The sequence below is a fragment of the Akebia trifoliata genome, chromosome 11 (genome assembly GCF_017979445.1).
Source record: "Akebia trifoliata isolate Shusen 1 chromosome 11, ASM1797944v1, whole genome shotgun sequence".
NCBI classification, from domain to species: Eukaryota; Viridiplantae; Streptophyta; class Magnoliopsida; order Ranunculales; family Lardizabalaceae; genus Akebia; species Akebia trifoliata.
In genome coordinates, this window is record NC_141385.1 from 50,640,540 (window position 1) to 50,657,481 (window position 16,942).

Genomic DNA, 16,942 nt, shown 5'->3' on the forward strand with positions numbered 1-16,942 from the left:
ATATCATAAGGAAAACCCACTTGTAGTTTGAATCCAATACACATGGAATTGGTCTAGCTCTACTAATGCACAAACGATACATACAATAAAGGTAAGAAAATATAAAATTTAAAGAAGGAGAACTTAGAACAACTCGCACTCAAATATTCCAAGAAATTATACATGTACAATCAATCATAATTTTTTTTTTTTTTTTTTTTTTAACATATGGAAGGAGAAAGATATATACTTGAGAAATTCTCAATCCATATTAGGATTTTGCTGATTACAGTGATAAAGCTTCTTGCTCTTCAATCCAGAAAGTAAGCTTATTTTTTGGTATAACTAGTGGCCATAGTTTGAAAATGATCTCTTAACCCCCTTGAGTAAATAATTAGATGATGAGGCTGCTGCTGTTGCTTCTATGAAACCTGATGAAGAAGAAGATATCTTTGACGATAAAGAGAGAGATTCGTGGACGTTGATCTCTCTATCTTCTTCAGCAATTGTATCTAACATCTTTGATGTTCTATGCCTCATGACACATACAAATTGTGGTGGTGCAACCTCCATTACAAACCTCGCCACTCGTGAATTTGCCATTTTTTTTTTTTTCTGATGATGATGAGAGAAAGACTTAACCCTATATATATAGGAAATTAAAGGAAGATTGCAAAGGGAAATCAAAGGTTGAAGAATTAAGATTACTCCTTTAGAGATTGAGAGAGTTATGGATAAGGAAGAAAGTAGAGAGCTTGAACCAAATATATAACCCAGTGTCCTAGGCTTGTATTGATTCACACATCATAATCCATTGTCTTCGAAAAAAAAAGTGTTTTTTAACTATAGTGCCGCCTCTTACTTTTCGTATTAATTGGGAGATAATGAAACACACTATCTCATGGGGTCCTTGTTAACTAGGTGTTGAGCTATAGTTGGGAGAGAGAGATATGTGGTAAGATACGTTTTATTTGTTGGGATTACGTTTTCTCTTGAATTCAAGCACTTTGAGTTTTGGTTAGATCGAGCAGGGATTTGGCGGTGTTGAGCTGTTAAATCAACGATAAGCTACCACACATCCATCCATCCATTTAAAAAGGTAAAATTCAAGACACGCACTCAACCGCTTTAAGTTTCAATCATGTTTAATAATAAATAATAGATGAGAGAGATTGTATCTTTCACACACAATGATATTTTTTTTACCAATTATTGAATTATACATATATTAATGATAGATCCATTTGCAGGTATGAAGTCAATTACCACTTCAATGATTGATATAAAGTATGGATGTTGTAGCTTATAAGTGAGACTGAGGTGCCTGTCAAATATTTATGATCATTATTATAGATTAAACCAAAATAAATAAAAGGAGAAATAAGTCTCTTGTACGCAATAATCCTAAGATATTTAATTGTTGCTCTAAAATGTTTGTCTCATGCCCCTTATAATAATGAATAAAATTAAAGAAGAAATACAAAGAAAGTGAAAAGTAATTTTATTTTTTATTTTTTATAGAATAAATAATATTGATGAATACTTGTAACAGAGGAAAGGAGAGGACCCCCAATAGGTTAGCATACCTGTCTGTCTGTCTGTCAACAGTGGGGGCTGATGACGAGGTTTACACAAATAGTCCACACTCCCAAGCTTAACAAACAAGAGGGGCCGTAATTTGGTGTGTTGGGTCTGAGTTTTGAAGTGCCAAAACCAAATGCAAACACAACCTAACCTCTTGGGCCTGGGCCCAACTCTAGACCCAAGCCTGAGCTGACAAGTTTGGATTGATCATGGCCTAGGGTTTCCCGCGGAAACTGAAAATCTAGAGCCCTAGCTTTTTCCCAGAAGAAGAGAAAAATTGGTGAATTCTTGCAAACAAGCAAGCTTACTTGCTTTGGTGATAATTGTATGTATATTGGGGGTGGGGTGGGGTGGCGATCAGATAGATAAGATGGAAACAAGTCTTCCAGATGTTTTTGTTGATTTCCTGAAACAAAACGGATTGGATCCTTCGATCTACGCTAACACTAGCACCAATTCCATTCCTCGGTATATAAGGTGATCCACGCCACAATTAATCTGTCTCTCTGATTATATAATAATAATAATTTATTTGTGTTTGTTTAATTAAATTAAAATTGGGGAAGGCAGGCTAAAAGGTGGTGCTGGTGATTGTGAAGCTCAAATTGGGGTGATTGAAGGTGAGATAAAATGTAAGCTTGAGAAGGTGGATTGGTTACAAGGCTTCTTCTTCTATTCCATCCCACCTCACATACAAATTTCTGCTTCCACTGCATATCGTGATGGAAAGGTGAGGTTTATTTACTACTTGGTTTCTGTTAAAAAATGCAATCTTTTATTCATTTTCATATTTCCTTAGTAATATGTATTGGTTTGGTTTGGTGATTCAATTCAGATATATGGAATTGATGCTGCATCTGGAGCTGCTGTATTAGCTTTGAGTGTTTCACCGGGAGATCATGTTCTTGATCTTTGTGCTGCTCCTGGTATTATTATTATTATTATTTCAATCTTTTCTCCTACTTTTATTATTTATTAATTCATCATCATCATCATCATGTTCTTCATAGTTTGCTTTCCACATTGTTTTTTACTAACTTGGCAACCTCACATCTCTATAATTTTGACTGAGAATTGACTACAATGCTCCTTTCTTTGAACTCGTTTGACTGAGAATTAATATATACATATCGAGGTGTGGGCCTTAATCCTCATGCAAACACCAGTTTTTAGTATCAAGATTGTAATAAATGCAAGCAATTTATGATGGTAGTAGTCGTAGGGTACTATAAAAATTGTTAAATACAAAATGAATTAGATATATGCACATGTCTAGCCTACGCCTTGCATGTCATGGCACCCTCAAGACATGAGAGCCTCATTGTTGGAGAACTGTGTCTGATTATCTTTTTTTTTATTATTATTATTGATGGACGCGTGTTTCCTATGTGGGGATATTTAATTTTTGCCACGCGGATCTCCTTGACCACTGCACCTTATATTCGTTTTTTAAGCACTTTTCTCGAGCATTCTGTTTTTATCAAGTTTAAAGATTTCTTGTAGAAAATTTTCAAGTCTGCAAATGGACTTCCAATCATGCTTATAATTTCTTTCAGCACTTATAACCTGTCAGAAATCGCTTTCTTGGAAAAAAAAAATTAATTAATTACTATTATGGGTAAAGTAAACGCTTGGAAAGATGATATAACTGAGGGAAGTAAATATGTTTTCCACTAAATAATAAGCATCAAACTTTTGTGAAGATATCATTGTTCTTTTTTTTTATTAAAATCATTGTTAAAATAAAATCCTCAATTTCTGGTGAGATGTCTTATTTCCTACATAACAGTTTTATAAGTGTATCAAGAACAATTTGGAGGGGAGCGTAGATCCATAGCTCAGTTGGTTGACATATTGCAACCTTAACTTTCAGACCATACATTCGAGTCCAGTTTACCCCGTCATTTAAGAAGAAAATAAATTCTAATATCCCAGATACTTTTTGCACAAATTCTAATGCAATGTTACTTGGTCGCCTTTTTTCTTTTCTTTTATCAGGTGCTAAGTTGTGTATGCTCTTAGACCTTCTTGGTGGCTCTGGTTCCCTTACTGGTGTTGATGTTGCAAGGCATCGTTTAGCAGCCTGTCGAACAATGCTGCAGAAATATGCATTGGGTGATTGTTGCCGACTCTTTGTCGCTGATGGAACCTCATTTTCCCTCCTACCATCACAGGTTCATTGTGACTTCAAACCATTTAATTAATCTGTAAAGAAGTGTTTTGTAATTAGGTTGCAACCACTTCTAATTCAGACTTGAAATTGTGCATCTAGCTGTCATTTGGCAGCTTGGTTTTCTTGTATCCATAATTTTGCATTTTAAGTAGTGTATTCTGTCTAGAAACGTGCAGGTGCATTTGTGAATGAGGAGACTACAGATGCATTCAAGGAGTGGACACCACCTAAGAGACCACCCTGGAAAGAAAGAAAAAGAGCAAGTAAAGTAATGAATGGTGCTGGTGCCCAGTTAGTTCCGGGCACTCAAGAACCGGAACTGATATTTTATGGGAGACATTCTGGAGTAGTTGGACTTAGAAAAAGTGAATTATTTCAAACTGCATATGGCAGTGAGTCATCGGATTCTGGCTACGACAAGGTTTGCTCTCTTTTAACTCCAAACTGAAGTTACCTCCACTTGCTCTTAATCAGCCATCGCCTATTCATATAGATACTCTGCTTGCCGGACCATCTACGGTACACGACACACTTGCTCAAACAATCGGTTCAATAGAGCTGTAAAAATCCACGAGGCCTGCTTGTTTTTACTGACTACGTGAGACCTAGGGCTTTATCTCTAGCGAGATGAGTGTGCTATCTCAATGGCATTGACATTGGGCTTATGCCTTGTTCAAGGCTTTTGTTATGAAATTCTTGACCTAGTCTTTGCATTGGTTGGATTTATATTTCTTCTTCCTTATTTGAAAAGTTGGTGACTGGTTGAAAACTTTAACCAGGTCCTCGTGGATGCAGAGTGTACCCATGATGGTTCAATTAGACACATCCAGAAGTTTGAACATTGGGGCTGGGCTACTCTTCAACGTCGAGTACTGGACGCACAAAGAACTGATACCTTGACAAACCTGCAGGCAACTAATTTCTTCCATGCATAATGTTAACTCATTATTTTCCTTCAATTAAGTCGGTTACTTGTTATAGCAGCTCCTGTTTATTCCCGTTGAAGTCTGGTTTTAAGCTTTGAATGCTGGTGTCGTGTTGTTTACCTTGGTTGTAATCATTCCAATCCGAAACCACACTAAATTACAAACCTCTAGCGGTATAATGATATTTATTTCATAGTATCTCACTTGATTTTTACTGTGTGACGTGGGCACTGTATTTTTTAGGTTTACATCTGACTCACATGAATAGTCATCGTTTTTCTTCGGAAAATGTTTTTGGGCATGGACATATGTTTGAAGATTTTATTTGGGTTTTCTGTTTCTTGAGATTTTATGCAAAGAAATCTTGTGAACTTTGAAAAGGGTAAAAACTATGTTAAAGATTATGAAAATATCAAATTCTTTCTTTGACGAATAGATTTATTGAATTCCTCTGCTAAGTCAGTAAGGTTTTACTACTTACTTATCCAGATCTCTTTTTTTCCCCAAGCAGTTACAACTTCTGACTAATGGTTTCAGATTGCTGAAAGTTGGTGGCTCTCTTGTCTACAGCACTTGCAGGTGGCATGAAATATTGCTTCTTCTTTTGCAATACCCTTTTTTATCGATTTTTCATTGACTCGCTCTACATTTTCCTGTACCAGTTTGACAGTTGCTCAAAATGAGGATGTAGTGGAGCAATTTCTTTCTGAGAATCCTTCTGCTGGTAAGTTCTCTAGTGCTTTGAAATTTGGCATGGTGGAATTTATGTTCCATTTCAACCAGTCTTTATTTCTTGTACAACTATTTGAAGTGTGTAATCTTTTTACCGCATGCAGTATAACTTGTCAAAATTTTGATGAGAATTATATTCCCCATAATTTGGGATAAGGCTTTGGTGATGATGAAGTAAAGATGAGTATATTATATAAACAACAAAGGCTAGACTGAGACTGCTATACAGAAACCACGGAGATGAGAAGGCCAACACCAAATGGATCCACAAAATGCAAGCCCATCTAATGGAAGACTGTTTGAAAATTATGTTCCACTTCAAAAAAATTTCTCAAACTACTATACCCTTCCTGTCTCTGAACTTTACTAGCATCAGGTTTGCACTGCCTGTCCCAAACCCAGTTACTGGAAGAGGATTGGGTCAGGCTGACAACTGATGTAAAATGATGTCAAAACCTTAACATGGATCTGAACCTAATGACTTAGACCATGCTAGGGCATTTTCCGTAAATGACGATTTATCATTACTCATATGTGGAATTAAGTAAGCTTGGGTGTTCTGTTGGAAAGATGCACCACCAATTTCAGTGATTAGTAAGTAGGCAAGGGTTCCGACCAGGCTAGACAAGTGTAGGTAAAGAAGCCAGTCCAGGAAAATAAGATTCATGTGCTTGGCCATGGACTTCAAAAGATTAGGAGTGTGAGGATTGAAACAATTTTATTTATTCTGTTTGGAAAAAAAAAAGAAAAAAAGAGAAGACTAATATTAATATCACATGCCCACAAGATATTAAGTATGCAGTAGAAAAGGCTTCGCAACAAGGTGGGAGGAATAGTTGCAGCAAGTATTATATGAAGGAATGGTAATAAATAATAATAGACACAAGGTTGACATAATGATAGGGAAAGATTTGGTAGATAGTAGCACTATAGTGCTTTTCCAATGAGAATGATAAGAGAGAATTTTGGGAGCAAGTGTTACAAATTGCATTAAAAGTGTGGGGATAAAATTACTTCCCACACCTCGAGATACATGCCACAATTGATTAGGCATCTCTGCGGCTTCTTTAGTGGTTGTATTAATTCCCGATAGGGTGCTTACAAATTCCACTTCAATGCCCTAGTTAATTCATAATTCGATGGAGTAAGGCTAAGATTGTATTGTTTTCTGCTGAAACACGCCACAGGTTTTGTACAATAATTATCTCTTTGATCTTACAGAGTTACAGGAGATTGATGCTGCCAAAAACTGGCCTTGTAGAAGTGGACGGATACCAAAGACTCTGCGTTTTGATCCTCTGACATCCCAAACTAGTGGACTTTTTATTGCAAAAATGACAAAATTGGCAGCTTAGCCAAGATTGGTTTTCATTTTTGCATATACAATTGTAACATTATTTCATATATTTTTTCTTATTTTCAGTCATATGGTGAATGGTTCTTATAATCTTTGAGGAAAACTGTGGATTTATTTTATGTACTAAAAAAAGTACATAATTGCTTGAAAGCCATGTCCAAACAAAACGGTTCTACTTGCTAATATCATGGACTAATTAGAAAGTTCAGTTTGTATGCTGCTAATAATGTCAAGGAGAAGATATGGAGAAATGGTGATTCAAGGTCAACTAATTTTTCGGATTGATTTGAAGTTTTCATACGAGTGGCTTTTATTTTTATTTGTTTGCATTTTAATGAATTTTGGAGGCTTGTTGAGTACATTAATGAGTCATGCAAAAGGTTTTGGTATACGTTGTATTTTTTGGATCATATTTAAGAAAACTTCGATGGGAGTTGAAAGTAGTATAAGGGAAAAAGTAAGTACTAATATGCCAAAGAAGATCAAAATATACTTCGCCTTGTCTTCACCTCTCCCATTCCATTCTAATTGCAAAGAATCACATGTCAATCGTATGTATGTATGCATCTTCATTTACATATTTCATATGATGGTCTATTATAGTTTGATGTCTTTATTAGTGCGTTTGTATATCTATTTTATTGTTTTTTTTAATTTTATTTGCCATCATTTCCATTAATTTTCTTATTTTTTGAAATATTACAATTTACCTATTGACAAAATGAATACCTTGGGCATGGTTCTCTGTCACAAAGAAATGATCAAACCAAATCATTATTAGAGACTGGGAGGCCACTGAGCAAGTTTTCCACTGTGATTTGAGCACCTATCTGACTTGCCTAAAGGTCTCTGGCTTGAATCGGTTTAGGCTTTCTTTGTGGATTAATGTTGGAGTGGCCCCGGTGGGGGACATCTTGACGTGGTGGCATGCCCATGCCCATATATGTGTTTTCTCCGAGATATGAGTAAAACGCATCTACAAACATGCACACACCACCACATCAAGGTGTCCCCCCCGCTGAGGCCACTCTAGCAGGACTCTTGATTTTAAATGTTTGTCATTAGTATAAAATGAGATTTTAAGAGTTCAACCTTGATGGTTGATGGTCACATGTCCTTTCTAAGGCTTCTCCATGCAAACTACCATTTTTAGTTCCATATAGGACATCTTTTGATCCCATCAGAGCAAAATTGTATGATATGAGCATAACATCCTTCCCCAAGCATAGCTACATGTTCCGAGCAGAAGGTGCCAACTTGGTACATGATACCATGACCTGGGGTCAAAACCGCGTCCAACTACCAATTACTTGCCGCTAATCTTGCTTACCAAGCTTTAAAAGAAATGCTCAAAGCAAATATCTTTGACTCAAGTAGAATGATATTGTTATTTTATTTTTATTTTTTATAAGTATAATATATTGATGAAAAGAGGGAAAACAAAGTACAAGGAGGCCGATGGAGCTTCTATAAAAACAACAAAAGAAAGGAAAATAAAAGCATCAATGGTGACATAAAGAGTTCCATCTAAAAATAAAGTCATCAAAAGTAGTCCCCATGAACTCTATATTCTGTTTCGACCAAAGATACAACATGCCCAAGATCTCCACAAAGCTACCATGAGAACTTCTCATCTTATTGTTGAACACCTTGTTATTTCTTTCGATCCACACCCCCCAAGCAATAGCCGATGGAAGCATAGCTCAAAGAAGTCTCTCTCTGGAAGAGAAAGCATTACTGGCCCATCCTTCAAGCAACAAAGAGAACTTACGAGGAAAGACCTAATGAATATGAAAAAGACCAAGGAAAATTAACCAAATATTAAGAGAAAATGGGCAATGAATTAAAATATGGTCGACAGACTCCCCATCCTTCAAGCAGAGGGGACAGACATTAGGTGTGATCCAACCTCGAACAATCAAGTTGTCCATCGTAAAAATCTTCCCAAGGGAGCCAACCAAACAAAGGAGATTTTAGAAGTAATTGAATTGGACCAAATAATGGACCCCAGAAAGGATCGATCTGCATAAGGATTGAGACACTTATGGAAAAACCTGACAGAGAATCTTAAGTCCTTAACCCTCGTCCATTCCCACCTGTCCTGTTCACTTTCGTCGGGAAGAAACGAATGCAAGAGATCAAAGAAAGATGTCACCTTTTTTTTTAAAAGTATAATATATTGAATAGAAGAACAAAATACAAGGAGGCCGAGACATCCTAAAAAAAATTGAAAAACGAAAGAAATTAAAACATCAATGATTACAAAAAGAATCCCATCAAAAGACAAAGTCATCAAAGATAATCCCCGCAAACTCTATGTGTTGTTTTGACCAAAGGTACAAGTAGTTAAAAATCTCCAAGAAACCTGCATGAGAGTTTCTGATCTTACCATTGAACACCCTGTTGTTTCTCTCGTTCCAAACCCCTCAAGCAATAGCCAAAGGAAGCATAGCCCACAGGAGTCTTTTTCTGAAATGGAAAACATTATAGTCCCACTGGACTAGCAACGAGGAGAACTTACGAGGAAGGACCCAATTAATACGGAATAGACCCAGGAAATTAGACCAGATAATCTGAGAAGATGAACAAGAAAGATGTCACCTTTATTAGCACCAATCATTAAAGTTTCTCCTGAACCCCAAATCCCAGGTAGAACTGGAATCATTGCGAATCAAACACGCTAAAATGATATTGTTATTATCCGAGGCATGTGATCATTTTTTTTTTTAGCCATCTAAATCCATGTCATTTTCTGATCTTAGAGGTTCACTATAAGGAGAATTGGGTATTATGAATAATACTATTGATTTATATGACCAATCATCCATAATCAAATAGGGAAGAATTGATATCAGGCAAATAACCTGTGTTTCTCATATGTGTTGTTAAAATCCCGAGTGTATCACTGATCTCTAACGACCTCAGTTGTGCTGAATCATCAGATAAGAAAGAATGGACCATACTCTTCACCTGAATCCAGCTACACCCAGGCTGCTTATCCACTCCTTTCTCTTTCATCATCATCCTCACCTTCTCCACGTCATGCCATCTTCCAGCCTCAGCATTTATGTTTGATAAGATCACGTAATTTGAAGTCTTACGAGGTTCAAATTCAAAAAGCTTTTCAGCTGCATACTTTGCCATTTCTAAGTTCCGGTGTATCCGACATGCCCCAAGCAATGCACCCCATGTTCCTGCATTGGCTTTGATTTGCATTCCCATCACTAGCTGATAGGCTTCCTCTAATCTTCCCGCTCGGCCAAGCAAATCAACTATGCATGCATAATGTTCAGCCACAGGTTCAATGGAGTAGTCCTCATTCATGGATTTAAACAGTTTTAACCCCTCATCTATCAGCCCAGCATGACTACATGCAGATAATACCCCAACAAAGGTGACCACGTCAGGTTCCAACCCCTTAATCTCCATCTCTTGGAAAAGTTGAATCGCCTCCTTCCCATACCCATTTAATGCATACCCAGCAATTAATGAGTTCCAAGAAACAATGTCAACGTCAGCAATATCATTGAACACTTGTTCAGCACTCGAGACCATTCCACACTTTGAGTACATAGTGATCAAGGCATTCCCCACAAACAAGTCATTAACATAACCACTCTTCACAACAAGCTTGTGAATTTGCTTCCCTACTCGCAGAGCAGCAAGGTTGGCACAGGCGCTGAGACCAGAGGCAAAGGTAGACTGATCACGTTTCTTACCATCCCTCCCCATTGAAACAAAATGCCCCAGTGCCTCATTATAAAGCCCATTTTGGGTGAACCCTGAAATCAAAGAATTCCAGGAAACTGTGTTCCTCTCCCCCATCTCCTCAAAGATTCCCAGTGCTTTATTCATTTGTCCTTGCTGAGCATAACCAGCAATCAGAGTATTCCATGAAATTAAATTCTTTTTTGGCATTTGTTTAAATAATTTGAAAGCTTCATCCATTCTTCCACATTGGGCATAACCTCCAATCATGGTGTTCCAACAGACAACATCTCGGGAACCAATCCGATCAAAATTTCACGAGCTTCGTGGATCCTCATATTATGTACATACCCAGAGATCATTGCAGTTTGAGCTGTGACATTCTTATAAGGCATCTGATTAAGTAATTCCCTCGCTTCGTCTAGTTTCCCAATACGAACATATCCATTGATCATTGCAGTCCAAGATGCAGAATTTCTCTCTGGCATCTCTGTGAACAACCGAGCAGCCTCATCGTTTTGGCAGTTCTGAATGTAAGCTGTGATCATAGCATTCCAAGAAACCACGCTCCTTTCCGGCATTAGGTCAAAGATCCTACGTGCTTTGGCAATTTGACCTTGCCTTGCATAACCACTCAGCATCGTCACCCAAGAAACAACATTTGGGTTTGGAATTTTTTGAAAGAAGTGGAATGCAGAATCCAAATCTCCTATTTGGACAAACCCATGGACCATTAGATTCCAAGAAACCACATCTCTCTCTTCCATTTGGAGAAAAAAAATTAATCCCAGATCCATCTCTTCATTCTGGGTGTAACCCGCAAGCATCGAGTTCCACGATACCAAATCCCTCACTGGCATCTCATCAAATAATCTCCTTGCATCGTCAAGCTGTCGGTTCTTGGCATAACCAGCGATCATAGCGCTCCAACAAGCAGGGTTTCTTTTATCTGGAAGTCGATCAAAGAGGTTCTTCGCCTTTAGAAGGTCACCATTTCGGGTGTAGCAAGTTATCATCAGAGTCCAGGAAAAGTGATCTCTGTGGAGCATTTTGTCAAACAATTCAGCGGCTTGTGTGAGTTGATCGTTATGCAAGTAACCAGCAATCATGGTGTTCCAAGAAACCAAGTTCTTTTGAGGCATTCGATCGAAGAGGTGTCGAGCATGGCTGATTCTGCCGTTCTTGGCGCAGGCAGAGATAATGGAATTCCATGTCACAGTGTTTCGGTTAGACATTTTCTCAAATAGTTTGATAGCATCTAGAAGTCGACCAGATTTTCCTAATTGGGTGATCTTGAGGTTTTGATTGTAAATGAGACTCCCATTCTCACTGATAGATTGCAGCTTTGATCGCATCTGGTAAATTTGATCGGAGATTTAGGTCTTAAGACATATAAAAAATTGGAGGGAAGAGGAGACGGACAGACAGACAAGGATCAAGGAAGGTTTCATTAAAATTTGAATTGGGATCAATCCACGTCTGTTGTCTCCCTGGTCGTTATTGCCGTTGGGCAGTGTTTTAAAAAACCGTTGGTTCGATTGAGTCTGACCACATTTTGTAATAAAGTTGGTTTGGTTTGGTTTGGCTTGGCTAATAATAAACCGTTGGTTTTGTGAGTATAAATAAAGGTAATTTAGGATGTATATATTTTTACTGTCATCATCTTTTCAGTTTTTTTAACAAAAAAAAAATTAAAAAAATTTGCAACGAGAGAACCCGACCAGCACTTAACTGCTCAACTTAAAAAGAGAAATTAAGTCATCTTTTTTTTTTATATATATATTTATTTTTATCTTTTTTTTTTTTCTTGAAAAAGTATAATATATTGAAAAAGAAGAGGGGAACAAAGTACATGAAGGCCGAGGAAACCTCGCAAAGAGTAACAAAACAAGAGAATTAAAACATCAATAATTACATAAAAAATTCTATCTAAAAACAAAATTATCAAAAGATAACCCCACAAACTCTATGTGCCAAATGTATAAGGACCCCAAAGTCTCCAGATAACTTGCATGATCTCCTAACCTTATCGTTGAACAGCTTGTTATTTCTCTCCTTCCCAAGCAATCGTCGATAGAAGCATAGCCCACAAGAGCATTTTTCTGGGTTGAAAATCATTACTAACCCATTCTATTAACAAAAGAGGAGAACTTACGCGGAAGGACCCAACTAATACGAAAAAGACCAATGAAAATTGACCAAATATTATTAGCAAAGGGGCAATGAATTAAGATATGATCAACGATTTCCTCATCCCTCAAGCAAAAGGGACAACAATTGGGGGTGATCCAACCTCGAACAATCAACTAATATGAAAAAAACCAATGAAAATTGACTAAATATTATTAGCAAAGGGGTAGTAAATTAAGATATGATCAACGATTTCCCCATCCCTCAAGCAAATGGGACATTAATTAGGGGTGATCCAACCTCGAACAATCAATTAATACAGAAAAGACTAATGAAAATTGACCAAATATTATTAGCAAAGGGACAGTGAATTAAAATATGATCAACGATTTCCCCATCCCTCAAGTAAAAGGGACAGCAATATGAGGTGATCCAACCTCGAACAATCAAATTATCCATTGTAAGAATCTTACCAAGGGAGGCCAACCAAACAAAAAAGGAAATTTTTTAGGGAACCGATTTGAACAAAATGATGGACCCTGAAAAGGATCGCTCAGCAAGAGAGATGAACCACTCATGGAAGGATCTTACAGAGAATCTCGAGTCCTTAACCCACTTCTATTCCCACCTATCTTGTTGGCTTATAAAGGTAAAAAGGTATCGTCCTAATTAGACAAATTTCATCATTAACGATTTTGTAAACTTGTTCCATTGCACGTTCATGAGATATGTAAAATCAATGGTTTTTCAAAATATGGGTTAGAAGTTTCGGATTGAGCTGAGTTTTTGTGATAATAATGAGAAGATCATCCTCATAAAAAATGAGCCTAGTCTGAAACTTTTAATCCCATCAAAAGTGATTTAGAATGAGGACCATCGATTTTCTACCAATAATTTATAACCACTTTTGATGGATTTCGAAATTTAAGATTAGGTTGATTTTCTATAAGGATGATCTTCTCATCATAGAGATCATCCTCAAAAAAAAAATCAGCTCAATCCAAAACTTCAAACTCATATTTTGGAAAACCATTGTTTTTACATACGATTTTACTTATGTCCCATGAACCACACATCTCCACCTCAATAGGGTAACAACACATATTTCTCATCTCATCCTGATTCCTGACTTAAGTATTACTTTTTCTCACTCTTACCAGACTATTTATTTTTGCCTTGGATTTGTTCTTACTTTACTTAATACAAATCTCAATGGATGGATGGATGTACAAACATGCTTTTCACTACAAAACACCCTTTTACACATTATCCATGTTTGCCACTTTTGCCTTAAGATAAGACCCAACTCTTTTGCCTTCTTTCTTCTTTTAAAGCAAGATATCTATACTATTTATGTTCATTGACAAAAACAGCAACAGTTTTAATCTACCCAATGATTCCAAAATGAACATCTCTATATTTCATAGAAAGCTAATAATTTGGTGGTGGATATAATAAGACTGCAAGTGGTGGACCTTTATTATTATTATTATTATTATTATTTTCACCCTTTTAAAGCGAGGACTACGACTTGGGACTTCCCAACCAACACCCTGCCCCAGCCTTTGTGAGTTGCGACCATTCCAACCTCACAAAAGCCTGGCTTCTATAGTATACCATACCACCTTTGACAGCTCCCTATCTCGGCCCACCCCACAACAAAGAAAAAATAAAAAAGTTTTTAAGTTAGGTTAAAGGTCTTCATCTCAGATCACGTGATCAATTCTCCCACCGACATCACTATGACTCAGGTAAGTAAAAATGACTCAGCAAGTCACTTACTTATATAAACTAACAGTGGGGATGGGGTGATAATCAACGCATTTGGCTCCAAGGACCATGCACAGAGATTAAGACCTGTAATCACTTTTGGGACCAAACCTAGGTCTTGAAATTTATAATACTTCACTATACAATAAAGCAGATATAGATAATGACACAGAATAAATCATTATTTGGAGCAGCATCGAGAAAATGATGGATAGCATTGAAAGCAATGAATGGGAGGAAGAACCTAAAACAAGCTTTGAAAAAAGAGGAATTGATACCTACAAATATCAGATACCAGACCCCACATCATCACATGCCATTGGAGTCTTCCATACACGTTTTTAGAATATATTTTTTTTTCTTATAATATTTCCAAGAGAAAATCTCATTTTATATTTGATCACAAGCTTTTAAAATCTTTAAAAAAAAAAAAAAAAAAAAAAAAGTCAGTTTCATTTATATATATATATAAAATAAAATAAAAATACTGAAACCAATTCAAACCAGTAGACTCTAGAGATATATTCAAAAAATTAGCTGAATGAATTTGGTTTTTGAATGACTCGGAAAGATGATCACTTCAGTGGAAAACTAAATGATCTCGAGGTCCATCCCAACTTGCCCAGTCGACTGTGAGCAGTCCAAATTTTAAAAAACCCTGTTTCCATCTCCCATTCGCCAAAATCAAAACCTGAGTACCAAAAGTTCAAGTAGGGAGAATTTAACCTAAATGTCAATACACCACCCATGATGGATGACCCAACAGAACCACATTTTGCATCTCATTCCATACACAATCCTGAAAGCCTAGTTCATCCATCATCATAAATTCATGGAAACATAAATAAAAAGTTCTCTTCATAGAACATCGGTTTCCTAACAAAAACTCTTGCTTATATCGATTGTATATATGGAAAGGAGGTATAACATTACAATTACAGTAATTAGCTTATATATAGATAGGCTTTGAGTGGAACTTACTTGACACCACTGCCGACCCACAGTGGTGCTCAGAAGAATAAGGGTGATGCTGCAACTAGTAAAATCACCTTCAGTAGTCAAGGGAGCTCACAGATGTGACTCCACTGCTTCGATTTCTAGAATCTTGAAGACTTGCATAGTCGTTGCAGCTTCCACTTGAAAGCCTCTGAACTGAGTTCAGAAGCTCGAGGCCTGGTTTGCCCATCTGCTGCATTTCTTGTGGTGAAAGAATCTTGATACACCAGACGTTGTTTACAAACTCCCTGAAAGAAGCATCAATGCATCCAAAGTTCACTATATGCGAAAAACAATGAATGTGAGAGATCTTATATTAGGACAGCAAAGTTTTCATTATAACATGCTATCGTCCTCTGTCTTATCCCTAAGGTCTGTGGTCAGCTAAATGAATCATATGTCCACTCTCTATCTACAGCCACATCTTTTGTTATTGATTGAAAGAGTGAACCATACCTGCTATCACCACCTCCATCCACATTCTTTTGACTTCCCCTCGCTATTTTAGCTGAAATATTTTGGCTAAATATTTATAACTGGGGCTGTAATTGACCTTTCATTCAACATGCCTAGATCATCCCAGTTTACCTTCTCTTAGTTTATCATCTATGTAAGCTATTCCTACATTTTCCTGAATGTGTTTGCTTCTAATTCCATCTTCCTAGTTTTTCCAATCATCCATCTCAACACCCTCATCTTTACTATGTACAATTTATTAACATGACGCTTCTTGACCGCCCAACATTCAGTAACATAAAGCATAGCACACCAATAATGAAATTTAATATGATATTTGGGGTGGTTGGATAACAATTCCATCATTTTCAATGACCACACTCCCTTCTGTTTCTTCTCCAAAGCTCTTTCATTAGGGGATTCTACTCTTAAGAAAAGCTTTCAGAACTCGTAAGGGACGTGTAACGTGTGAGACTGATCTTGGAAAAACTTGAAGGTTGACTACTCTTCGCATTGCCATCATAGCCATTCCCTTCCTTTGTTTTTCTCATTATTTTGTTTTGGAGGCACTTTTTGGTGTGATATATTTTCATTATTGTTGTCTAAAAAGTAGTGGGTGCAATACAAGCTTTCAACCACAAGAAAATGATTGAATAAATTATAAAGCAGAGCTAAACTCTCCAAACTGTCAAAGTAGAACAATCAACATGTTATCAAGTAGGCAATGGGTTCAAATTAAGAAGATAACTAAATATGAAGATGCCACCTAAGTGAGGAAGTAAATTATGTGGTAATACCACAGACCTGCGATCAAGAACCCACCTTCAAAGTCAAACTTACACCTATCAAAAGAAAAAAAAAGAGGGGGGGGGGGGGTGGTATTTGGGGGAAGGAAATGGAAAGAGAAGAAGGGGATAAGTTAAATACTAAAAAACCAATGCCATAAAGGATGTCGATGCTAATGGCTAGAAACTTTGGTTCCTCGAGTAGCTTCTGCAGTTGCTACTACAAGATATAAAGGAAGTTCCAGAGAAAAGGAAAGGACTTACTGCCAGGGGTCGTCGCCGAGAAGAAGAACATCATTTTCCCGGTCGACAAATACAAGCTGCCAGCCTGATCTCAAACGGTCCT

General features: G+C 37.0%; 3 protein-coding genes across 4 annotated transcripts in view; 1 reads left to right on the forward strand and 2 right to left on the reverse strand.

Moving 5' to 3' along the window:
- The first annotated feature begins 1,628 nt into the window (after nucleotides 1-1,628).
- LOC147392489 (S-adenosyl-L-methionine-dependent methyltransferases superfamily protein) lies at nucleotides 1,629-6,978 on the forward strand. 2 transcript variants are annotated; one of them, XM_086458252.1, is made up of 9 exons: nucleotides 1,629-2,040; nucleotides 2,134-2,293; nucleotides 2,399-2,489; nucleotides 3,562-3,737; nucleotides 3,903-4,157; nucleotides 4,516-4,651; nucleotides 5,178-5,241; nucleotides 5,325-5,386; nucleotides 6,616-6,978. In XM_086458252.1, exons 1-9 carry the CDS (start codon nucleotides 1,934-1,936, stop codon nucleotides 6,747-6,749), a joined length of 1,185 nt encoding a protein of 394 aa, XP_086314378.1. In that variant the 5' UTR covers nucleotides 1,629-1,933; the 3' UTR covers nucleotides 6,750-6,978. The 2 variants fall into 2 exon arrangements, with proteins under 2 accessions (XP_086314378.1, XP_086314379.1); XM_086458253.1 differs by having other exon boundaries at nucleotides 4,516-4,647; nucleotides 5,200-5,241; nucleotides 6,616-6,820.
- A 445-nt stretch (nucleotides 6,979-7,423) lies between these two features.
- LOC147392490 (uncharacterized) lies at nucleotides 7,424-15,039 on the reverse strand. Its single transcript, XM_086458251.1, is given in 3 exon segments — nucleotides 7,424-8,906; nucleotides 9,353-10,773; nucleotides 10,776-15,039. Coding segments are annotated over 2 exon segments (2,241 nt in total). The 5' UTR covers nucleotides 11,815-15,039; the 3' UTR covers nucleotides 7,424-8,906; nucleotides 9,353-9,571.
- Nucleotides 15,040-15,194: 155 nt separating this feature from the next.
- Nucleotides 15,195-16,942, reverse strand: part of LOC147392491 (auxin response factor 6-like) — an 11,909-nt gene continuing 10,161 nt past the window's right edge. Inside the window, 2 exon segments of the mRNA XM_086458250.1 lie at nucleotides 15,195-15,603; nucleotides 16,861-16,942. The exon segment at nucleotides 16,861-16,942 is cut by the window's right edge and continues 109 nt beyond it. Coding sequence (XP_086314376.1) covers nucleotides 15,411-15,603; nucleotides 16,861-16,942 — 275 coding nt within the window. The 3' untranslated portion in view covers nucleotides 15,195-15,410.